Source organism: Trachemys scripta, chromosome 1 (genome assembly GCF_013100865.1).
Source record: "Trachemys scripta elegans isolate TJP31775 chromosome 1, CAS_Tse_1.0, whole genome shotgun sequence".
NCBI classification, from domain to species: Eukaryota; Metazoa; Chordata; order Testudines; family Emydidae; genus Trachemys; species Trachemys scripta.
In genome coordinates this window covers 102,245,608-102,272,253 of record NC_048298.1, presented here as the reverse complement: position 1 = coordinate 102,272,253, position 26,646 = coordinate 102,245,608, and the positions used below count along the sequence as shown (strand labels likewise).

Here is a 26,646-nt window from a genome sequence, read left to right as displayed (position 1 = left end):
CTACTAACTTCAGTGACCTTAAGATCAGCCCCATATCATGCTTTTCATCCATAGAGCGCAGAGTGACATGTTGTATTCTCGCCTTACAGATGAGGCACAGGGAGGTGAGGTGACACATCCAAGGTCATACAGTATGTCAGTAACTGAGATGGGAACAATACCCAGCTGTCCTGACTATCAGTCCCATGAAGGATCCACTAAACTCCAGCTGCCCCTATGTTTTAATTGTCCAATCTATAGAGTCTATTCCATGTTTGTATCTTGTTGTATTTTAGCTTTAATTATCTGTACTGCTCCTCAGTCACCCTGGCAGAGAGAGAGAGAGCCATTTATACATGTTATTTTTGACATTTAAAACAGTTTAATTATTGTCACTGGAGAGCTGTATAAAGGTTGTCATAGAAATAAGCCAAGTACAGACTTGATAGCAGGTGCAACGTCCATTAAAGTCAATGATAGACACATTCCTTAAACCAGGTTGTGAATTTGGCTCAGTCGAGTTAATGCTTTTTATTGTGATATGTCAACTGGGGTGAAATCCTGGCCCTACTGAAGTCAATGGGAGCTTTGCCAATGATGTTAATAGGGCTAGAATTTCAATCCTGTTTTCCAAGAAATGGATTAAGCCCTTATAATTTTCTGTACTAGTATTTTAGCCTCTTTAACTTGACTTTGCCCTTTGTACACTCTGTCTATCTGGGTATTTTTATCCTCCCAACTCCCCCCACCCCCAACCCTGCCCTTCAGTAGCTGTGAACCAGTATTGAATATTGTAGGTATTTTGCTTATCTTCTTAATCAATGTTGAAACTACCCAAAATAATTTTTAAAAAGTCAAAATACTACAGTATTCTCAACAATGGCCCAAAACAGTAGAGCTTACCAACCACATTAACATAGAATTTTGAATAATTACAATAAAATATAGCAGGAGACTACCAATGTATTTCATATATTAAGTCATGGTATGCGAATGGTAGCAAAAAGAATTCAAGTCTCACCATTCATTATGTCACCAATGCATTAAGATTTAACTAGGACACTGAGGAAATAATGACACTTCAGAGACAGGTAATGTAGCCTTATCACTGCTTCAAAAATCTGCTAAAAAAAATACCATTTTTCAAATCATTATACCACTGGCTGGCCCCAGAGCAGGAAGAACTGATAACTATTGTGTTTCTATTACTTCGTGTACTCTAACTGCATTGTTATAGATAAAAAGCTTTTATTAGCAAATTTATCACTTTTGTAATTTTACTTAGCACAAGTGGAACTATTGTTTCTGAAAAAAGGACCACCATAAAAGAAAGATAGGCAGCTGAGTTAACTGGATTGTCATTGCATTATACAGACACCCCACTGAATATATCTGTGATGTGTGCATAGACAGAGAACAAATTTGAGCTTTCGCAGGATTATTATTATGTATTTAAACATTTATTCTGTATCTGTTGCCTCTTCTTCATTAAATGGTTACCAGTCTCTGCTTATAGGGGAATATGTCTTCTTGTGTCATATTTACATGCCTATTAGTTTCTGTTGACATTGATCAAGGAAAAACAGTAAATAAATACAGTGCAAAAATACATGAGAGAGTAATAAGGGATGGAAAAGACCTTTCAGATCATCTAGTCCCTCCACCTGCCAGTGTAGGACTGATATCTTCAATATATTCTTCAATGACTTATCCTATCTAGTTCTGACCCTCTCAAATAATAAAGCTTCCATCAGCTCCCATGGGAGACTACTCCACAGACTTACAGATATCTATAGGGCAGATCCTTAGCTGGCATAGTTCCATTGTCTTCAGTGTAGCTATGCTGATTTTCACCAGCTGATATTTTGCTGCAGGATTAGAAAGAGCTACGTATTATCCATTTTTATACCTGCCCACCTCATTTAAACCAGTATCTCATTTTACGTTTCAGATCTTCTTGTTCCTTTTGTTTTAAAATACTTTAAAAGGACACAAAATGAAACCAGACAAATAAAGGACCTTTAAGCTTCCAAAGCCATTTCACTGGGTTTCCATGGAAATGGGGACCTAGCTCCTTAACCAACATGACATTAATGATCAGGTGCCTGAAGCTGCACAAAGGAGAAAAAGGGACAGAAATTGCAAGCTGTCCAATGGTGCGACAGTCTGGAACACACCCTCAGCAATTAGGGGTGAGATATGATATGGCCATGAATTTCAGCAAAAGCAGTTCCTGCTGTGTCCAAATGGAGGAGGATCGTTATTTTTAATCCTGGTGAACTAAGTTTGCTAACTTTAGAAATATAATAAATAAAACAATAATGCTGTCATCATGTGGGGGAGGAGGAGGAGGAGTGAGAGAAAGAGCACTTTTAATGAAAGCTAGTCTATAAATATAAAGCCATGTTCCAGCCCCTTGCATTGTATCTGTTTCCCAGATTCACCCAGCCATATATGGTATCCCACACTCAATCTGCCATACATGGTTCAACAGTGGGTACTAAAATGGAATGACCCTGTATTGAAATATTTATGATTTATTGTTATTATGGTAGCATTTAGAGACTTAAACCAAGAGAAGGGTCCTATTGTGCTAGGTACTATACAAACATGTAATGAATAATAGGCCCTGCCCTGAGGATCTTACAATCTAAATAGACAAAGGGTGGGAGGGAAAACAGGTGAACTGACTTGCCCGAGTTCATACAGCAGGTCAGGGACAGAGATGGGATTAGAACCTAGGTCTCCTGATTCCCAGCCAGGGCCCTAGTCTCTAGACCACACTGCATCTGTAATACACAGCTAACTTTTTTCACCTCTGCAGATCTGTATTGCAGTCCTGGCTTGGATCATAAGTGTTTGTTTAAAAAGGTTGTTGGCCTCATCCTGTATCTTCATTTGTCCTTACTGAAAAACTATCGCATGAATGGTCATCTCTGCTGTTCAGGCTAGTGACTTTAAACCATGCATGGATCAGGTCAGGATTGAAGCACTCTGTGTGTGCAAAGCTTGCACAGGGCTTGGGGTGGGAGAGACGGGAATGTCACCCAGGTTCCATGTGCTAATCGCCTCACTTATGCATAGAAGTGGGGAGGCAACTGTTTCCATAGCAGCTGATACAGATCCACAAAGGACCCCCCACAAGTCCTGGAATCCACATATGGAGAGAGAGCAAGGATGAGTGCACTTTGCTCATTGTGTAACCAAGGGGAAGTCAACACAGAAATACACACACACACAATTTTAAAATCTGACAGATACAAGCTTTCAGAGTCTCTATACATCATTCAGGAATATGAACAGAAACAAAAAAGATATTTCCTCAGTAACCCTCTACAAGCATTAGATGAATCAGTGTTGGAACCCCTTGTCCCATCAGTGCCATAAACACAGATCCACTGAAGCACCACTGGGGTACTAGTAGACAGGGTTGCATCTACAGAAAACCTCTTGGGAAGTACAGCAGAACTTTGTGATCTTTAACATAGAATTAACATTTTCAAAGTGCAACTTGTATAAGAAAACAGGATGTGGGTTGTTAATAGAATTGTCAATCAAGCAGAATTCACAGGGTTCAAATTTTGTTCCATACATGAAAATCAAGCACCAAACTAGATTTCTGAGTGACTGGGGACGTTTCAGTGAGATAGGAGAGACCAACAGCCATGTGGAGAGAGTGGCTGTAGCAGTAAGGTTTGCCTTACATTCAGTTGAGTTTTCTCTCCCCTCTGCTTCCTCTCAGGTGAGTTCTTCCTGCACTCACTCTGATGGAGACTTGGGACTTTATTTTGATATGTCAAAAAAATATCCAGAGAGGTGCTTTAAAATACATGTTCATATGTGAAAGATTTTATTTTAACTTCCTGAATTTATTTAAAAAATAAAATGGGAGGCATTTTCAGTTTATGCTAGGGTCCATCCTCTGTGGCAGGATTTAGAAATTTCTGGCACTTATAGCTAATTATTGGAGGAACCAATGGGTAGCAAGGGGTAAATAATACAGAACAATGACGGTTATTGAACATATTCTTAACAGTTACTTTGAGACAGGCCTATGAGACAAATATACAAAGAACTGTATAAACATTTTCAAAACAACTCCTTTTCTTTGTATGTAAAACTAGTTTGGTGCTTCTGAAAGGTGTTGGACTGACACCTCTGGAGTATTTAATCTTCCATTCAGCCATAGAAGAGGTTCAACACAGACTGGACCAGTGCAAGATTCCCACATACTGACCCAAATACCAAGATGCTATGACCTTGTCTGAAGAGACCACTAAGGGGAGAGAAAATGCAGCTTAATCTTCATGCCCAAGGCCACTCAATCTTTGGCCTTTCTCTTAGGCATGCATTAGCAAGACATTTGTTTATTCGAATTAGGTAATTATTTGTGATCCCTTAGAACTAACAGAAAAAATGTTGGGGATCAGGAATGTACTAAACAGAACACTGTCAAGGTTGATGGGACCCAACCTGACCTACAGTTTCCCTCATTTCATTTGTCAAAGCCCATGACATTATTTAAAATATGAGAGATTTTGTTTCAAAATATTTACTTCAATGCAAGCTCTTTTTAAAAACAGAAAATAAATATTTAATTCCCAATTCCCAGCTCTCAGGAGAAAGACAACAATAGCAATTGTATTATAGGCAGGGCTGGTGGAACCCCCTGTTATTAAAACTGCATTGCACTTCCCATTATAATAGCCTGTTTTCAGTTGCTTATAAACTTTACCAAACATTAACCATTTGGGTGGAATTTTTCCATGTTGAGTGTCTGCCTCAAGCTAAACTTTTCTGGAAAGTTTCAGCCAAAATGGTACAGTCATTTATGGGAAGGCAGCTAGGAGAAATACATTGTTTTGCCCATGTTAAAAAAAGTCTGGTGATATTTTTTAAAATGCTCTAGTGTCCCCAAGCTTTGGAGTAGGGACTTGAAAAATTACACAGGGAAATGGCCTTTGTGTAAGGGATGTGCCTTTTGTTGTCCCAGTTAAAATCTACCCAACATTTGGCCAAGTTATAACCCTTTGAAAAATCACAGTTCACATGTATTCAGTAGAGACTTAGACTTTAGCAGCTAAATTCCCAAAAGATTCCATCTGCACTGAGCATGCTTCAGCCCGCAATTCCCCTGCAACTGCAGTTCTGAGTTGCTATTGGCCAGGCTGGGTCCACGTCTGGACACCAGAACTGAAAGCAGGAGACTGTCTCCCCTATGTTCTTGAGCCCATGCTGGTGCCAGGCAGTGTCAAAGAGGAAGCTGATTTGAATACAGAGAAGAGCCAGACCTATGGATAGAGTTGATTGAGGAGAGACCGGAACTGGAGGCTGACAGAGACAGAGGGAAACTGGGAGTTGGGGTCTGGGGGAGACAGGGACTGGCTGGGCAAGGAGACTGCGGCTTAAAATTAACGGGGCAGGTGGAAGCAGGTGATGGGGGACTGCAGCAGGTGTGCGACAGGAGAACTGAGCCAGGCTGGGCAAAGAGATTGGGACAAAGAGTGGAAAATGGGGGACTTGAAATGGGGAACTTGGAATAGCTGGAGAAAGAGACTGGGGCTGGGATAAGAAATCTGTTGGGAGTGGAGACTGGAACTGGCAAGATGAGAAAAATGGGACTGGAACAAAGAGCCAAGGATGGGGAAGAGACAGGACTAGGACAGATACAGGTTGGAGGGGACAGAGCTGAAGAGTCTTTGCCCACTACAGAACACTACCCTCCAGAGCCTGGAAAGGAAGCCAAGATTCCAGCAACTCACCATTCCTCTGCTGTCAGTCACTATTTATGAACCCACTGGCAAAGTGTCTGATTCCCTTCTAATGCTGGCCCAGATAGCAGTAGTAGGTTGTCATCCTCTAACAGTTACTCTGTTAGCTCAAGAGGCAGAGGCCTATGCAATGAATCTAAAGGCTCCACTCTGATCATGACACACGTGGAAATAAATATGATGCCACATCATGGAAATTCTGATTTTTCAATTTGCTTTTTCAAAAACCTAGGAAATTACTCCCAGAAAATCTGTTAAAAGGAACATAAAAATTACAAAGCCAAGCACTCAAAAGTGCGGAAACACCAGAATTAAGGTTGTCTGTGAAGATACTGTTGTGATGAGTACTATAGGAAAGCCATGCGGAAATTAATAGTTCTGTCTTCAGAGCAGAATTTGAATAGTGTGCAGTAAATGAAGAAGGCTAGGGTCACACACTGAACAATAAGAAAAAAACAAAACATGAATGAGGCAGGGGTCCCTGTGGAAAAATAGTATGTGATCATATAATTAAAGATGGCATCATAATGCACTTGCACAAGGAGGCCAGATTAAGGTTGCATGGGCAATCCTAATTCTGCTCTTTCCCAACTTTTGAGTGCTTGATTTTGCAACCTTAATAATGGTCTTTTGACTTAGGTTTTTTTGTGTGTGTATGTAATACATAAATACTCTTTTGAGCCCTCATATCCAGGCAGTCAGATTGCTACACCCATGTTGAGCCCCAGTGACTTGGGCTCCATACAGATTCTTACTCCTGGGGGAATTCTGCACCATTGTGCATGCACAGAATTCATGTCCCCCGCAGATTTATTTGCTTCCCCACAGAAAAATGACTTTCTGATGGGGAAGCAAAGGGAAGCCACAAGACCAGTCATGCAACCCTCCCAGGTAGTATGTTTTGGGTGCCTGGGGCAGCTGACAGAGAGATAAATCACCTTGGGGCAGGAGGTGGGACTGGGAAAGACACAACTGGTGGCTCATACCTTGCACCAGGCTCAGCTGAAAGTCCTGGCAGGACTGGGAAGTACAGGATTTCCTCTTTCCCTGCACAGTATCCAGGGCTGGGTCAGACCCACCCCCACATTTCTCCCCAAGCTGCAAGAAGCTCTGCAAACTCCTCCTTTCACCTCCTCCCCCCCCTTGCTTCCTGCACCCATTGCTCCTCAGCTGCAGGGGGAGGGATCACTGTACAGGGAACTGCTCCCCCATTCACCCAACCCCCATACATCCAGACCCCCTCAAACCCAGACCCTTCTGCCAAGCCTCACCACCCCCACCCAGAAACCCCCATGCCAAGCTCCACTCCCTCTGCACCTGAACCACCTGGATGAGTTGCCCGGATCCCCACCCCACTAAGTCCTAACAAGCTGCACCTGTATCACCACCCCACTGATCCCAACTCCCACAGCATATGGACCCCCCACCACCACATCCAGACCCCCATGCAGGGCCGGCTCCAGGGTTTTGGCCGCCCCAAGCAGCCAAAACCAAAAAAAAAAAAAAGCCGCGATCGCGATCTAAAAAAAGCCGCGATCGCGATCTGCTGCAGCAATTCGGCGGGAGGTCCTTCACTCCCAGGCGGAGTGAAGGACCTTCCGCCGAATTGTCACCAAATACCTGGACCTGCCGCCCCCCTCCGGAGCAGCCGCCCGAAGCACCTGCTTGAGAAGCTGGTGCCTGGAGCCGGCCCTGCCCCCATGATGATCTCTATCCCCACACACACAGAGACTCCTCCCCACCCCCCGCTGAGCTCCAACCACGTTCACCTGGACCCCACTGCAGAGTCCCATTACCGTTGCACCCAGAACCCCCTAACAAACCCAGATCCTCCGTTGAGCTGCCTGCACCCAGATTGCCCCACACAGAACCCTCTCAACCAATGCCTGGATACCCCCACACTAAGCCCCTCCACACTTGGATCCTGGCGGACTGAGCCTGCCTGCCACACCTGGTGCACTTGGCACAGAGGGAAAAGAGCCCTGGGGGTTTTCTAGGACAGACCCAGTCCTTGCGCTGTGTCAAGATTGGGTGGAGCCTCACCGCTGAGTCCGTGTCCGGGGGGGAGCTGCAGAGTGCTCTCCCACTTCTGTGCAGCCAGTGGCCTGTGCTCCCCAATGCCATCCTGGAGCCTCCACATTTATTTGACAAATAAAATTTGCAACGTTCTGCAGAATTTTAAAATATTTTGTGCAGAATTTGTAATGTTTTGGTGCAGAATTTTTTATTTTTTGGCACAGAATGCCCTCAGGAGTAGCAGATCCAGCATTCAGCCCATTGGAATCACAATGCAGGATCATGGCTGTTAGGATATAAATATTCAGGCCTGTCTGCAAAGGCCTCTACTTTAAGAATTTAGGTGTATTCTTATCACTTAGCTAGTTATAGAGTACAAAACAAGAATCCAAATCAGTCTGCCTGTTTATAGGCCTTCTCTCACAATGATAGTCTAAGGCCTTGTTCTTAGGCTAAGGCCTTTGGCTAAACAGCAGGGGCAGCCATAAGCTGGGAAGTGAACAGTCACATGCTCACCAGTCACACTGAAATAAGGCGGTTTGGGGCTGTTAAAAAGGTGATCTGATCTGTCACATCCAGACAAAGGGAAGAGCCTAAAAGATTTAAAGAAAACTTAGTTTGATAGCATCCTGTCTGGAAAGAACTCACTTCTCAATAGCTGGGGTGTAAAATCCTCATTTCTTTGTTGTTCTATCACTGTAGTCCCCACTTCCCTATTGTTTGTCTGTATAATCTCTGTCTGGTTCTGTAATGGTTTCTGTCTGCTGTAGAATTAATTTTGTTGGGTGTAAACCAATTAAGGTGGTGGAATATAATTGGTTAGATAATCATGTTATAATAGGTTAGGATTCGTTAGTTAAATTTCCCTAAAATAATTGGTTAAGGTATCGCTAAGCAGAACTCAAGTTTTACTATATAGTCTGCAGTCAAATCAGAAAGTAAGGGGGTGAGGAGGGGGGGAACTGGAATCATCTTTTGCTAAGGCGGGGGGAATGGGAACAGGGAATGGGAACTGGGACACAGGCAAGGCTCTGTGGCGTCAGAGCTGGGAAGGGGGACACTGAGGAAAAAAATTGAAATCATTGCTTGCTAAAAGTTCACCCCAATAAACATCAAATGGTTTGCACCTTCAGACTTCGGGTATTGCTGCTCTCTGTTCATGCAAAAAGGACCAGGGAATAGAAGGGTAAAAAAATAAGCCCTCTAACAATGGCTATATAGAGTACCTTTATATAGTTTACACAATATCTCTCTCCAAAGTCCTGCTAGTCCGTGGACCTGCTAGTGAAGGCAGGGGGCTGGACTCAATGACCTTTCAAGGTCCCTTCCAGTTCTAGGACATAGGATATCTCCATTAATTTAATTTAAAGTGCTAGAACCACTGGCACCAAGTGCTGGAAGTTTCATGCAAGAGTATAAAAATAAACGTAGTCTAATAAAAACCATTATAAAATACCCTTCCTTTAAAATACAAACACATCAAAACAAATAATGAGAGGGTCCAATTTGGAAAAAAAAAAAAAAAAAAAGACAGGAAAGGAAGATTGAATGGTATGGCAATAAATATGGGGCCAACAATGATCATTGTAAAAGCATCCTTTTAAAGGTGATTTTGGCCAGCGTACACACTCCAGCACTCATGAACAACCCTTGAATAAATCAGTATAAATGAACCAAAAGGAAGAGAAGTCAGTCACTAAGGAAACAGATTTCCAAGCTTCCAATGGGTTATTGTAAACATCAGTAAGAGAAAAGATGAAAAATACCTTTGCAGAGTCTCCTTTAAGGGATTATAAGGCTATGTTTACACTGCACTTTTGTTGGTAAAACTTTTGTCAGGTAGGGGTGTGAAAAAAACCCACCCCTGACCAACAACAGTTTAACCGACGAAAATTGCCTGTGTGGATAGCGCTATGTCAGCAGGAGATGCTCTCCCACCGACAAAGCTACCACCCCTCACCGGGGGTGGCTTTCTTTTGTCGTCTGGAGAGCTCTTTCCTGCCGACAAAGAGTGGCTACACTGTAAGGTGCCTTACTTTTTCAAATTGGACTATAGCCCTGACATTCTGGTTCAGAAGAATTCTCCTCCTTCTCCTCAGCCTCTCTTAATTCCTGCCTGCCAATAAAACATGTGATAATGAACAATTGGATTCCAATAGTCTATTTTTTGGCACTTGAAGCACTAAGTGGGCAGTTCAAAGGCTGTTGATACACATTGTTTCCTTTGCTTACAGAGATATACTTTGGTTTAAATTATTCCACCTCAAAACCAACACAGTGACTCAAGTGCTCCAGTGGGCTGACTGTTCCACATATTCACTTCCAGAAGAAGGACGGGGGAGGAAGGGAAGGAAGGAAGGAAGGAAGGACGGATTTTACATTTGTATTAAATATTTAAATACTTGTGATTCCTCCATCAGTGTAATTTGATACTAACTGAACAAACATTATATTATATAGTGAGTTTTTAAAAGTGCATGAAATACTTTTAATCTCTTCTACTTGTAAACAGAAGGGGGGGAGAAATTAAGAAAACGAGTACTTGTCACGGTTACAGAGCTAGCTGCACCTCAGACCCCTCATCTGGTCTCACAGAGGGCACCCCTCAGACCCCAGGCTTCACACTTTCATCTCTTTCAGGGTGGAATCCCACAATTCCACCACTCCTAGACTGGTCTTTGGACAACAGTAACCTGTGTATCCACCCTACTTGCCCTGCAGGTCCGACTGGATTTGGGCACTTGCAGTTGTTCCCTACAGGAACCGGTGATCTGTGGATTACAGTCACCTCAAAATAATCGTCTTAAAACAAAGTATTGTTTAGTCTGAACAGCAAAAGCAAACCATTACAAGAGAAAAGGATTTAAAAAAACAAAGGTCTACATGCATGTCTGTCTTACATAGAGTCCTAGGCAGGCCTATTCCACTCCAGGCTCCTAAACTCTAGGAGTCTGGGCCACTCTCTGTTCCCCTTAACTCCATTTCCCTGTCTTTGAGAGCCTGTCTTTTAAATCCAGCCAAAGTTCTCTGTTCCCCAGGCTTGAACTAGCTACCCAAAACCAGTTTAATGAGCTACTCGGGGATCCAAGCCAGGTCATCAAATTAAATGACTCTTGCATTGTCTCTCAAGTGTTTGCTGTAATGTGTATATATGGATCCATCTCCCCCTTCCTGGGTGCCGTTACTGACTATCCTGCTATTGAAATTATCTCAATATATTCATAAAGTAACCATCGCAATAACCCAGCCAAAATATAGTATTCATAAGTTAATACAGGCAGCTTCAGATCCATTATAAGTATCTCCTTCAGAATGTTCCCAACTAGCTTTATTCCATATCAGATAGTACCACAATTGTATATCTGAACCCCCTCTCCCCCAAGCTTCCACACCCCTCTTTCCAACACTGACATTCTAACACAGTGCATTAAGTTCAGTGGCGGAAGAGGAGGATGAAACAAAGAACAGCAAAATGCAGTTAGTTAGAAAAGAGGTGTCTATACAGTGAGGGCCAAATTTCTCCAAGAGTAAATTGGCATGTTAGGCCCATGAGTGCTCAGTTCACATAGGAGAGTCTGTACTGACACAGATTATTAGATTCATTCTCTCAGGAACCCTGCTTCTCAAGATGGTTTGTATAGAATGTTTCAGTCGAAAATGGAGAACAAACACAACAATGTACCTGGTTATTTGGGGCAAGCTATATCATGGGTGGAAAAATTCCCAGATCCATCCAGTAAACCATTTATGCTCTGAATATGCGGTTTGCTTTCCTATACCATTGACTTGCACTGTCCCAATTTAGGGGCAGTTGTCTACATGATATTCACTCAGATCTGTCCATTTTTTAAAAAAATAGCCCCCTAATTATTTAATATGGAAATTAATTCAGCAGGTAATACATTACATAAAGTAGAATTTCCTAACAATATTAAATTTGCTACCAGCTGGTTTCAGCAAGTGACTCTTGAGCGTAGCAAAGCATTGGTGAAGAAGAGTGAATTGGTTTGTTCTGAAATAAAACTCTTCTTCAGCACTGGGTGAAATTTTATAACATCCCTAAATCCCATTTTTAAAAGTGAAATGCACTCAGAAGCCTACATCTCATTGAAAGTCCCTAGGACTTAGATTCCTAAATCACTTAGGCATGTTTGAAAATTTTACCCTTTGTCCACATGGGAAAGTTGCATTGATTTAATACATTCATTTATTAACCTGTGACTCTCTTACCTTGGTTTAAAAATGGCTTATTTCAGTTGAGTTTAAACCTGTCCCCACTCAACTCAAGATAAACCAAAAAACAGTCACTCGACTGGAAATAAGAATGCCCAGAAAAACATTTGAACCAGTTTAACTAAATTCACATCCTAGGTCATAGGTGCTGGAGCTAAGGGTGCTGCCGCACCCCCTGGCTTGAATTATATACAGGGTTTACAGTTTGGTTCAATGGCTCTCAGCACCCCCACTATACAAATTGTTCCAGAACCCCTATCCTAGGTTATAACCATGCAACTTCCCCTGTAGACAAGGTCTTACTCCTCTTCTCTTTAAGATAAAAGGACTGGGTCTCTTTAGTTAATCGTACTACTACTTTTCTTTGAGCCAACCAGCAACAAAATCTTCCTAGTCTAAATTGATTCCTACTGTGTTTAGAAGTTCAAGGTAGATGAAGTATTTGCAATGATAACGTGAAGGAGAGAGAGGTAACAGAGCTACTTTGACATGTGACATATTTCAGATTGGAATCCTAGCAGGTCCTTCATCCTTGACCCAAAAAAACCAGAACCAAGGTCCAGTCTGTTAGATTCTAGAGCATTTCTCATACAAAAAAGGGTTTAGTGTCCCACACATTACACAAAAATGGAATTATGTAATGGATTTAAGCTCCAAGTGTCTCTGAAAATATTTCCCAAGAAGAAAGCTTTTCTTTCATAGCTAAGCCATACTGGGAATTCTCACCCCTTTAAACTAAGAATAAATAAATTAACAGGTCAAAGTGCTTTATAAAACATTTTTAATCTTCTCATAGACCTTTCCTTCTGCATCATATCCCCTTCCTGTGATTGCCTCCAAAGCCCTACCTACTTATGCCCTTCCTACTTGCCTGTTTGTTTTTTAATTGCATCATTTTGTCTGCCCCCTTTGTTCCACCAGTAATACCAGCATCTGTTCCCCACCTGTCTGTTTCCTGAGCTGGCCTGTAAAACCAATAGCTTCTCATTTATATTCCTCCTGAAGCCTCACTTCTGCAATTTCTACAAGAAACTAGCTAAATTCACTACTTATTTACTTAATTTAATTATTGTTTGAGTGATCTGCTCATTTATGCTGAGAGAAGGGGTCAAATGTTGGGAGGGAGGGTTATAGGAGCTGATGTTGGGGCTTGCTGCGAGGGGGACAGAAGGGAAAGGGAAGGCTGAGAGAGGTAAGTGAGCGTGTTTAACGGAAATCAATCAAAGCTTATACAAGCACATGACCACCCTCATCACTTTGCCTGCATGTTATATCCCCTTCATCTGTTTTTTGTGGTTTCAAATTGTAAACTCTTTGAGGCAGGGATTCTGTCTCCCTCTGCTTTTGGAAAGTGCCTGCCATATTTTGGGTGATACCATAATATAGATATAAATAATAATAATCTTCTCAATAGCCCTGTGAGCAGGTAAATATTCTTACCCATATATTACAGATGCTAAACCAGACACAGATTAGTCAAATGACTTACTTAAATCCATATAAGAAGTGATGGCACCAATCATGAGTGCCTAATTTCCAGACCTACATTTAATCCACTAGAACATACACTGATATGTTTTCTTTTTAATTTGTTCCCCTTCACCTTCTAATACTGAAATGATCTATTTTATCCAATCCAACTTCTTGCAGAGTTTAGGTTCACCGGATCAAAACTGCTCAATTCATCTAAAGTATTAGAATGAATTTTCCTTCTTCCTTTCCCTTCAGAGGTGTCCTATCATTTGCCCTTTCCCCATATTGCCCCATCCTCCCTCAAGCTAAACAATTATTTAGAGTTTGACTTGTGGGTTTCTTTTTTCCTCTGTCCAATTGCCAGAATGTACAACATGTACCAATCTCTGTACTTGTGGTAACACGGTGTACTCTGTTACTATGGGGTTAGAAATTTAATTGCTTTTGTGGTAAAATATTCTAAACAAACAGCAAATAAATGGGGGTATATTAGTTTTTAAATGAGGAGCCTCACTGCAAAGTGTCCATTTTCTCTCAGTTTGAATCATTGCTGTATGGTACAAAATGTGCTGGGAAGTCACTTTACCTTGGGGTGGAAAGCTCTAAAAGGGTTCTCTTAAAATAATCATCCAGAAGTCCAGATCCTTATTTGAATTTATTTGGTCTAAGTAACAGGCTGGAAACCTTGTGTGACTAAGCACTCCTGTGAGATTCCCATGGCATTATATCGGACTAGTCAGAAGAATATTAGTAGTAGTATTTCAGTAGTGCCTAAAGGTCATGATTAAATTGGCACCCCATTGTGCTAGGAGCTGTACAAACAAGCAGAAAGACCGTGAGGGTAATTTTTGATGCAGTGTTTCCTCCTCTAGCCTCAGCTACAACCAGCCAATGGAGAAGCTCAAAAAAATGTGATAGAGAAAAACAACTCCTGCACTTTCAGAAACCTCAACAAAGGTTTAGATCAAGCTAGTTCGTTCATTCATTCTTTCTTCAAACCACATTATTCTTCTCTAATGTAACGATCAAACTTCAGAGGATTGGTAGAGAGCATTGTGTACACTTCTATAGGAACCGGTAACTGTAGGCCAATTTTTGTGGACTCCTTTTTGACAGCTTTGAAATCTATCAGGTGCTACATGCTGAGGGGGAAAATGGTTTTAAATTGACAGAGTCCTACGCCACAACTGAGTCTGAGGATATTGCCAAACTGAAACTCGTCACTGCATCCCTGACGAAGCCAGCCATTTAAACACCCAGAGTCAGATCCTCAGCTGGTATAAACTGGCATGGAGCCATGTCAATTTGCACCAGCTAAGGATCTGTCACCACATCTTCCTACCCAGCTCCACAATAAAGATGGCAACTGCCTTAAAAATAAAACATCTTTTATTTCAGTTCCCTTTTTCTGTAAGCACAATGGAATCTTGGCTTCTGCTACACTCATGCTGCCTGGCAGGCTCAGGAAGATTTAATTATTCAAACAAATCCTTACTAAGGTTGAGGGGGCGGGGGTCTGGCCAGATTTTGTGCCTCCAACAACAAAATGAGAACTGTGTGTTTGATGTTGATAACATCAGGCTTGTTAGGCCCTGTCTGTACTGAGGTTTTGACTGCATTTAACCCATTTTAAAAACATGGATCCAGCGGAAATGGTTTCCAAAACAGTTTGGACAATGTGAATCATATGTAAAAACTGGCCTCTAGATAAAACTCCTGCCTCCTTGGTACTATTACACCATCACAAAAGGAGTTGGACCCTGTCTGTTTTAACCAGCCAAACCAGTGTCAAGCCATTTTATAGAGCTGAGTTTAAATAGTCTCTACAGTTTTCTGAGAAGTTCATGATATCTTCTGTTCAGACTTATAAAGCTGATTTGGGTTACCTGCAGGTCAGTATATGACCAGGGCTCCCCAGATAAGAAATGAAAGCTGGAACTACATACATGGGCTCCCCCTTTTATGGCTTTTGATTAAACATCAATTCAAACTAAAATGCTGGATCTGAATACTACTACATTAAGGAAAAGTTTAGAGCTGTTCCAAACACAGCCACTCAGGCCGATCTTTAGTTGTGAGCGGTTTTACATTCGGTCTTAGGGATTTGCCTGAATATGAACAGTAAATTCATAGTACCACAAAGCCCCCATATACTGTGCATCAGGTATTATCCATCCACTTATAAAATTGGACTGCACCCTGACTCTTGCTTGTGGATTCATCTCAAGAGACCTAGGTTTTGGGAGGAAGCGTCCCCCTAAAACTCCTGTAGTACTTTTGTAGTTTGAGGGGAGAAGGAAGAAAATTCCTTAGCCACATAAAAATACAACACACCGATGTTAAAGCAGACATCAGCGTGAAACCAAACATTTTTACTGGAAAGTGGAGACATCAGGCAGTCCTCAAAATATTCCCTTTATTACCACTTCACCATGTGTCACTCAGGCTGACCTTTCCTCTAACTGAAGTGGTCTGGACAGAGATCCCTCTGAAATTTGTCATCATCAATTCTTGTTTGGTTAGAGGGGACTGTTACTCCCTTTCTCTCCCAGGCCTACCTACCCAGAACTTTCAGCTCCCAATGGCCAGGGGTGTCAAGGACAAGTTTGAGACCAAACTTTAGGCTACCATTGTGCTGTAGCAGCTCAGTACACTGCCCCCAGACTACTGAGGCAACCCAGCTGTTTCTGAGCTGCCCGTGAATTCTGAAACAACTATGCCCTATGGCCCATCCTGCAAGGCCAGTAAAGACACAAATTCCAATTGCCTGCAGGAAACAATGGTGTCTGCACAAATGAGAGAGAAAATCTAGGCATTCAGAGGCCACCCTCTCATGGTGAGGATTTGGATGGGTTTTAGGAGAAGCGGACACATAAAAGGGTGCTTAAAGTATCATTTTAGCCATTTAGCTTCATGAGCAGCATTCATGGCAAAGAAATAAATCTGGAAGCTCTGTTGCATACATTTTCTATTCCTGCAATTCTCCTTGGTGCACTGGGCCATACAGGCAATCATTTTCTCAATGGCCCAGCAGTTCCATTTGTAGTCTCAGGATTCTTCCAATTTACACGTTGTTTTTGTTTTGGTTTTAAGAGAACCATTTTATATCATTCAAAGGCACCTGTATCCTTCAGTAATGTGCTTTCATGGCTTCCTTTCCTCTCTTCCCTACTTATGAATATCAGTCCTCCCCAGTCCTGAGAGAATGGTAGCAAATCCCCTAGGCAATGTACAGGGGGCTTTATCCATGAGCTAACAAGTAACTTTGATCTTAAAGCAAACACTGGATTTTGCATTTGTTTTCCAAGGGCATTTATTAAACATCATGCAAAAGCCATGAAGAGAAACAGAGAGGCAAGTCCCTCTCTCTGGATGAAATTCTAGTTTAGACATAGTTGCTAGCACAGTTTCCTTAATCTGAGCAGGGTGTAGTGGAAATTGTACAGGAAACTATACTGTAAGCCTTAGCTACCCTATAAAATACACCCATGCCAGGGGAAGGGGGCATGGTTACAATATGGGTATGTGTTGTGGCATAGAAGGAATTGTGTTAACTGTGCTTTAACTACCTTCTCAACAGGCCCAGGTCTTCAGCACAATTCAGAAATGCGGTTCACACTCAACTAGGTCCTCGCTATACTAAAAAACTGAGACGCACTTTAACCATGCCAGAGGGAAGCTAGGTTGTAACTCAATCCCTGACATATTTGTATTTGTTGTGTAGACATGGCCACCTAGAGAGACGATAGCAGTTTTATAGCACGGTGTTCAGACCTGATGCCATTCAAGCTGTGCTTGCGCACAGTTATTGCTAGCATAGGTAAACTACAGGGTTCACCGACACTACAACCGTAACAAAGTCTTGAACTGAATCCTACGACTCCAGATCTTAGTTACATTCTGGGGAACATGGTTAGAACCTGTCCAGATCACAAATTTTAATATGTTGTAACAAGGCCAGGGAATAATTTTGTTGTTACAGGTTCCACTATAGTGTGGAGGGATCCATAGTGTAGCTGGGCTCTTAAACGGTGAATAGGAGGATTGCTATATATGTCCCATCACAAAAACAGATGCCTGTCTTCCTATAACTCAGTATTATCTATTGACTGTGACACTCACATCAACCTTACCTGTGTGTGTCCTACACATACGCCACATCATAATCTACGGGCTGTGCTGACACAGAGTGGCTTATGTTAAGGCACAAAAAATAATCTTAGATAGCAAACACTACATGAGCAATCCAGCAGAGCTAATTTAATAAATTTATTTAATAAAGCATCCCGCATGATGCGTAGTCCATATTAGGTAAAGCAGCTATACAGAAAGGTCATATGTCTAAATAACTATGAGGCTGATGAAATGCACCTGGAAACGAACACGAGGGTGTATAGGAAAGTGAACCAAGATATGTCAGCCAATGCATAAATACTGCACTGAGATGGGTTCCTTATTTGTCAGATTGCGAGAAACTCTCCAGAGACTGCAATTTTGTGCCCAAATCTGATAGCTTTATTTTTGCAGACCAGCAACTTTCCGAGGTACCTGCTAATGGCAATTGTACAAGTCAGATGCCTTCCAGGAGTCCTTCTGAGAAAACACAGAAATTCTAATAATAAAAGCTTATGCAAACGGAAAACCAAACCAAACACTTTCTACTCCCACCCCAATTTACCACAGCTCACAGAGCCCTTACGAGGCTTAATCTGGAGTCTCGGTTGCTGGAGGATGACTGGGGTTCTTCTTCTCACATTATTTATTTTCCTAAAAGGATTCTCAGGGCAAGGGGTTTCCAGTGTGATCAGGGTAACCCTGCCAAGTGCCTCTAGAGCCAAGTTGTAGTAATTTTCAACTGTTAACAAATGCCCACTCGAGATCACCCTAAGACCCAGAAATTTGTTCCACTTGCGTTCCAAGCAAAATGTGAAGCTGCTGGCTCACTCCTGCCCTTGTTTGTCTACCACGCAATAGCACACTTTCAAAGATACAAAGGGATGTGTTATATTGAAGGACAGAATTAAACCCTAATGTGGAAGAGGGTGAAGGATTAGCACACCAATCCCGACCCTTGCCTTTTCCACCTCACGTTATTTGTTTCTCAGAGTGACACTTTTCACAATTTAGGATTGTAAAAGAACCCTTCCAAACCCAATGTAAAATAGCAGTTTCTCACTAGGTTAATGCTAAGCACACATCTTGTCAGTTTCAGGTTTTTATTTTGTTTCTCACCAAGGTACAACGTCAGGTGAGTTGCTTCCATTCCTCGCAGCCTCATCTGAAGTCTCCAGAAAACACAATTCCAGGTGCTTTTTGGTGAAAATCAATAACAAAGTCCCTTACAGCTCCTCACTGGCACCCTGATACAACCCTTCCTCTGGCCAGAGATCTCCAGTGATTCAGTCACAATTCAGAAATATTTTACCAACATTTTCTGTCCCTGAAGTTGGGGAAAGCCTCATTTCTTGGAAATTTCAATAAATGTGCAAAATATTTCATATGAATTGAACAACTTCATTCAAAATATGCACAAGATGGGCAAAAGGAGGGTACAGGCAAAGGTCTCTGGGCTGTTCAGTGCTTTTGCATCACCATGCAAGTGCACGTTGTGACAGTATTTTTCTTTAAAGAGATAAGCTTTCATTCATTACTTTAAAGTAAAATAAATTGATTAGACTGACTAATTACTGAAGATGTGGATGAAGGTAGATATCAAATCCCACAATCATCTGCTCCTCAGATTTCTGTTTTATTATTTCCTCTCTCCCATCTGTATTGTACTGAAGTATCCAATTTTTTTAATTGCTGCATCCATGCTATGCAGACATCATCACTAAGCTACTCACAATGACTCTTATTCCTTAGAGAATCCCACAGGTTCAGAACCCATCAATGTACATGAGAAGTTTAGGCTATTCTTTGCCAGAGTGCATTACTTCGCATTTAGTCAAGTTACGTTTCAAGTGCCACCATCATGTTACATAATCCCCAAAGCACTGAAATCTATCTCAAGCATTTCACAGCCCTCTACAATTTCTACTACCCACTTTATTTTTCAATTCTCTTTTATACTGATTGGCCCAGTGAATTCCTCTATTTCTCCAGAAAACAGTGTCAGCATCAGCAGAAGCAATGCAAATTTCTCCACACTGCCCTATCAATGTGTCTGGGCCCTAACATTGATGGATCACCTTTAAAGGCAAGAATGTCTCTAGCTGATTTAGTTCTTGGCCTCTCTAATTAGAATGCCAATTAAGGTGCCAATGATGTAAGTGGATTTTGTGATGTGATTCATCTGCTAGTAACTGGACAAAGACTATCAAACTTGTTTCACATAGGCCACTGAACAGTCAATGAATGATGAAAACTAGAGTCCTGCAAATATTGGGGGGGGACACAACAAGTTTTCCAGAAATATTTATTTGAATTTTTAAAAGAATGTTTTCCTGTGTTTGCTTTCTGAAAATATCCTAATGACAGGAATGTTTACCGAAACAGCACATTTTATGTAGACTTTGCTGAATTCAAAGAAAGGAAATACTGGAAACCTGATTCATAGACTTATGCTCATCCAATTCAGGGAACAGAAACATACAAAATGTCATGTATAGGCCCAAATCAAAACTGATTGGAATGCAAGTAGCTAACACTCAAAATGAAGTACTCACAAACAAGCACAAGACTACGGCTGTTGGAAATTTTATGGATTTAATGAACATTTTTGCCATAATTTCAAATTTCTATGGAAAAAACTGCAGGGAAATTGAAAAAGAAATGTGGCTTTCTCCCCACACCAATTTCCATCTAGCTCTACTAACGACCAAGAATTATTCACAGAAATGTATAATTTCAAATAACAAATTCACAAAAATCACAGTCTGCTTTTGGACAGTTAATGAACAGGAATAGGAATAATTGTAGCTGAATAAACTATTCACCCAGCTCTAACAACCGCTGTTGGTCACCACTTACCTGGGCTAGATCTGAACCAGTAAGCTATCAGTGATAGGCTCGGTTTCTCAATACCAGCCAGCTGAACCATCCAAGCCCTCTGACCAAAATCATTTCATGTCAGACTTCACCTCTCCACTTTTCACTTTCACCTCCCAGTGCTTCATAGTACTTGGCCCAGCTACTGCTCATCCAGCTAACAACTTTACTCAGAAGCAGCATACATTGATTATAACTATTTCCTTTAGCTTAACCAATTTTTAGGGCATACCAAGACTTTGGACCCAAACTCCATAGCTACTCATTTTCTTTTATTCACTTAGGAAAAGCTTTTTGAAAGGCCAAGTAAATCAGGACCATTAAGTAATCTTTATTTAGAGAGCGAGAGCACACATATGTTATTCTCCTTCTTACAAAGTATAACAAGTAATAGATACCTTCTTTCAGAAGCTGTGCTGATTTGACCCTATGAGTTTATACTAGCCAAGTGTTAAACTATTCTGTCCTTAGACTCTCAATCCAATCCCTCAGAACTAAAGCGAGGGCTGGTGTGGCTATGATTTTTGGGATCTCCTGTGGCTCCCTTTTGGAGACTGACACTGCATTATTGACTTCCCAACTGTCAGGAACAGCTGCTAGTTTTTCAGGATATATCACATGCCTTCACCAGTACCTCGGCTATTTCACACTTTATTCTCTATAGTAATCTCAGATGAGTGTCATCCGGTTTATGTGATTTACCACCCTGCGGGTTCTCAAGTTGCTTTACAAAACACATGCAAGTCTAAAAAAGTGTCTTGTCAAAAATAACCAGAGTAAACAATGTGGATTAATGTACTGTTCTCAATCTAAAATAAAGACTATTGTTTGCTTGAAGCAAGTATTTCAACTTCAGCCATACACCTTATGTTTTATAAATTTATATCTAATCATAAGTAACTTCCACTGTAGGACCAGAATTTGCCTCCAGCCCCTCACCCTCTCTACACACCAATTCTGAGGCTAGTTTTCTTATTCTAATTGTAAATTATTGCTATCAGAAATGCTGAACCATGAGAGTGTATAAAACATTTCACACATTCAAGGAATAAAATCCCTCTGAAAATTAGACCCCTTTGAGGTGCTTCAAACTGGGCACCCAAAAACCAAGGCAATCAAAATTATTGCTTATCTTTCAAAATATCAGCCCTAAAATCCAAATTTATACACTTCAATAAATGGACTGATAGAGATGGAGTCAACAGGAGCTGAGATTTCTCTTCTGAAAATCAAGTCTCTTATTTAAATGCCTAAAGTGGATTTAAATGTCTAACTATATACACCCAAATTTGTAAATTTGGGCATAGCCGAGTTATCCAGGATTATACTGAGCATGAGTGGCAAACCTGGAGGACAATTAAAAACTCCCAACTCCAATTCCTTTATTTAACAGTTTCTTCCTGCACTCATGCACAATTAATCCAGAACATGATTTTTTTATTTTTTAGGGGGATGGAGAGGCTGATTAAAGTAAGTTAATTGTAGCATCTTTTTTAACTATGCATCTGAGCACTTTTGCATGCTCACTCAGATAAAAGTGCATTTCTAATTACTAAGCATAGAAATGTTTAGATTTGGCTCAGACAAGCACCCTAAAAGCACAAGTGTTTAGCTGAATTATCCAGACCTCTTGAGACAACAAGATTGGTCTGGAACTCTCATGAAAACAAGATTTGCAGTCATTTCTCCTTCTTTTTGGCCAGGAGTACAATGGGAATAGCCAGTGTTATGGTACATCAGCATTTCCCTGAATGTCTCAGCCAAAACCCCAAGGGAAGGTTGTGAGGGTCTCCAGAGATGAGCACCGTACTAATGCTGAGTAGGGTTGCCAGGAGTCCGGTTTTTGACTGGAACGCCCAGTCAAAATGGGACCCTGGTGGCTCCGGCCGCTAAAAGTCTGGCTGGCCACAGCAGCCAGCTCCCCTTGGCTCCCGGAAGCGGCCGGCATGTCTCTCCAGCTTGAGGTGTAGTGGGGCTACATGTGTTGCCCCTGCCCATTGAACCGCAGCCAATGGGAGCTGTGAGGGCGGCGCCTGCAGACGGGATCAGCGTGCAGAGCCTCCTTGCCACTCCTGTGCCTAGGAGCCAGAGGGGGATGCCAGCCACTTCTGGGAGCTGCCTGAGGCAAGTGCTGCTCGAAGCCCGCACCCCAAACACCCTCCCATACCCCTACCCCCGAGCCCTCTCCTACACCCCAAACCCCTCATCTTCAGCCCCACCCAAGAGTGTGCACCCCCAGCCAGAACCCTCAATCCCTCCCGCACCCCAAGCCCCTGCCCAGTGAAAATAAGCAAGTGAGAGAGGGTGAGGGAGAGCAAGTGACAGAGGGAGGGGGGATGGAGTGAGTGAGGGGCAGGGCAGGGCCTCAGGGAAGGTGGCAGAGCAAGGGTGTTCAGTTTTATGCAATCAGAAAGTTGGCAACCCTAGAGAGAGAAATACTTAACTTTGTTGCACCCTGAACCCTGAGAGAAGGTTTAAAAGTGGAGGGTTGTTTTACCCTACCCTGTTCAGATACCAAAAGTGTGAAAGATAGGCACAACAGAAAGGCAAACTTACTTGAAATTGGAGGGTTTGCTGCATGTTACGAACTCAAATAAGGGACCCATTTTACAAACTTTTCACTCTACATGGATCACATCCACTCAACAAATGAATCCATTTCTGAGCAACAGTTGGCTTCAAAAGTCAAATTTTCCCCTTGGGAAGGGTGAAAGAAAGGTGCAGAAAAATTTGAAGGGTACAAAATTTTCCAGATGAAACAGCAAATATTTTTGTGTAAGATTCCATACAAACACCAGTTTCACACCATTCAGCTAATTCATCAATTATTTTATTCTAGAGAGCTAGTTTAAATAAATAACCTGATGTTTTGAAGCATCTTGTAAAGAACTATTTGAGTTAGTAATTGATATTGGAAATTAGGCCTGGGAGAGAAATTCTTTCATTGATTATTGTCTGAAATATTATTTCTATATGGACTCAATCTCTCCTCACAGGCTGAGGCTGGAGCATTACTCCCCTGTTTCCTTTAGAAATGAAAAATGAAAGCAATTTTGATGGTGGAAAGGGGAGACTTCGTCAAATCTCATCAATAAATTTCATTATGATATTAATATAAACCCCTTTTTGAATACCTCTGAGAGCAAGCTTAGGGAGGGCCGCTAACTACTTTTTCTTAAAAGTAGAATAAAATGAATTTCACTATAATTGCTGATTAAATAGCTATGTCTGTAAAAATCCATTTGCAATGGGTGTAATGAAGTTTCTTTGCTTTTCTAATTAATAAACATTATTCGGTATAAATCCTTTAAAAGTTTTGTTTACGGTCCAGTTGGATGAACTCAAGTGCATCTGAATGTTTGGTTTCTTCTGGTCCTCTCTCAGCAAGACACAAAAATAGTGGTGAAGGTCCAAAAACAAATAACCTAATGATAATGGCATGATCTGAGAAGATCAGAAAGAGAGAGGTTCTGCAAAAGGAGATGTAGCAAAAGATCCAACCACTAGGCAAAGCAGCACCTCACAGGCACAGATAAAAGCTATACTCAGGGTTGGATGAAAAGCCCATTGAAGTCCAAGAAAGTCTTTGCACTGACTTCAGTGAGCTTTGGTCAGGCCCTAAATGGGATGATAGAAGCCAGATTAAAGTTGGCCCAGATGCCCAGCAATGTCAAGCAGATGAACCAGGTGCTTGGCCCCTTGCCTGGCAGAGACAAGGATGCAGGAAAGTCAGAAACTTTAAATTAGAATACACCACTACCTCGCTGTAACGCCACCGGATAGACCACGAATTCAGCTATAACGCGGGAAAGCAGCTCTCCGGGGCGGGCGGGCTGCGCATTCCGGTGGATCAAAGCAAGTTCAATATAACGCGGTTTCACCTATAAGGCGGTAAGATTTTTTGGCTCCCGAGGACAGCGTTCTATCGAGGTAGAGGTGTACTTTACTTTGAAGGGAAACTCATTCATTGCTCCTCAGCCAAGACAGGGTCCAGAATTAGGCATCAAGAGCCAGGCTTAGCAGGGACAGGGAGAGGATGGACAGGTGGGTGGGAGAAATCTCCAGAATTTGGAGACAGACATGAGGGACCCTTAGGGGAGAAACAGTTACAATTTCTCAGAAGTGATTAACAGCAATTTCTTAGCATGCAGCAGAAACATTGCATGATTTGAGCTGTTTAAAGACTACAAAAACAATTAGCATTTCCAAGCGTGTACTCTGTCCCCCACCCAATCTTCCACCCAGTTTGAGATCTTGAGTCACTTTCTACAGTAGTAGGTATATACACAGTAATGCTGTAAGCTAATATGGCCTTGTCTAATCAATTAATTGTGCCAAACAAACACACACGTCTAAAGGTAAGTGAGCTGGTACAATACAATACAGAGTGTCATGTTGCGCTATAGGTGGAGTTCTTCATGGAAGCAATGTATTACTAGGAGGAGTAGAGGGATATATATGGTATACAGGAAACACTTGGGGACAGCAGCCAAGCAAAACTGGCCACCATGTCACTAACAAAGCTAAGAAGCAGCAGTTCCTGCAAACACACACACTTACCAGCTATCCAAGGAGCCTGACACGGACAATTTACACCTGCTCTGCTTCCTGCCGCTTTTACGAAAGAAATCCATGCACCCCGCACTCATAGCTTCCAGGAAAAGCCAAGACCTGAAATCCAGTGCCTAAAATGGCCAGGCTATATGAAAAGCAGATATGAGTTCAGTCTTTAGGAAAATCCCCTGCAAATTCACCAGTCAACTCCTTCCCCCGCCTCCCATCTAGCTAAACAAATCAAACTGAAAAAGGAGGCTAAGAAAAAAAGAAAAAGAATCCAAGGCCAATCTTTTAACATAAATGGTTCTCACAAACTGATCAGTATGAAGCAGGAGTCTGTTGAAATGATGTATGGCTAAAAGGCAAGCATGTATACATATACACACACCTACGTCAGACTCTTCCCTGGCAAGTGGATTAACTGGCAGATGGTGTCAGAACCTGAGCTGCTGTCAAGAGCAGAGTTCACACAGTCCTCCACTTGACACTGCTTGAGTAAAAGAAAGCAATAAACAAACAAATGAACAAAAATGGCCAGTGTGTATATGGCATAATCAGCTTTATCCTGGACAAGGACGAGAGGCTCCGATGTCCCTTTTATTTTCTCCCTTCCCCACCTCTAAATCCCTTAAATGCAAACTCCTGTCTTTTGGAGGAGACAGGAAAGGAGAGAAGCAAAAGCCACGGTACAATTTCCATTCACTAGAAAAATACACCCTCCCTTTAGGACTACAGGTGCCTGAGTTTTATACAAAGAAATCAGATCTTAATTTTACCAACAAAAATAGTAAAATCTGGGCCTGACAAAGACAGAGGAAGAGAGAGAGAGAGCGCGAGAGCACACACCTGGTTGAAGCATTGTCAAAATGGAAGAGAAAAAACACGAACTAGGATCGTCTAAATAATAAAGACAAATGAGGCAGATAACAGGCAGTTGGAAGAGAGGTAAAATTGGAGCATCACAATGACATTGTGCAGACATCTTTGTTATTAATAATTATTATTGGTAATAAATAATTGAGAGGATTTCATACTAAGCCAGCGTCCTTTCTTTTCAATCCCCTGAACCCCACCTTCCTCTGTCCCTCTGAGCACCTGCCTTACATAGCTTCCCTTGTATTATCGTGAGCTGCTTGGATAATTGATAGCTGAGCTCGTCCATCCCATGCTAAGAAAAGAACTACAAAGTACTTAAACATGAGCCTACTATAAATAAACACACTACGTGACCAACATTTGCCAGTATCTGATGAAGGCTTCCCTCCAGGGTCCTAACGTGAGCTAGTTTCTGAGAATCAGAGACTCAAGTGAGAGTAAGGTAAAAATGCTTTCAGTTAAATCTGCAGGGTTGAGGGAGAGGAGTGCTTTCATATTTTATGTGATCCTAAAAAAATATCCACACTATCAAACGTTGAGCTTAGTTTGCTAGTCACATTATAAAGCTCAAATTGGCTCAATTGGCACATGGGCCCAAAAACTCGGAGGCAATATTTAAGGTGATGTGGCTTGTACATTAGTAAGTGGGTGCAAGGAAATCTCAGATGGTTTAACTCCATGGCTGGCATTAGGCATAGGCTGCCTAGGGCTTTGATTCTGCAAGGGCACCTCCATCCCTGCCACCACCTGG

At 41.8% G+C, this 26,646-nt stretch overlaps 1 protein-coding gene across 2 annotated transcripts in view; it reads right to left on the bottom strand.

The window, feature by feature from the left end:
* The window catches only part of DGKI (diacylglycerol kinase iota), a 247,631-nt gene extending 221,461 nt beyond the window's left edge, over positions 1-26,170 (bottom strand). Inside the window, exons 1-3 of one of the 2 annotated variants that reach the window (XM_034779724.1) lie at positions 25,866-26,170; positions 25,408-25,509; positions 25,023-25,161 (exon numbers count right to left, since the gene is read on the bottom strand). In XM_034779724.1, the coding sequence (XP_034635615.1) occupies positions 25,023-25,111 (89 nt within the window). In that variant the 5' untranslated portion in view covers positions 25,112-25,161; positions 25,408-25,509; positions 25,866-26,170. The remainder of the gene's footprint in view (positions 1-25,022; positions 25,162-25,407; positions 25,510-25,865) is intronic. The other variant, XM_034779732.1, reaches the window with a different exon arrangement.
* Between the last annotated feature and the right edge of the window lie 476 nt (positions 26,171-26,646).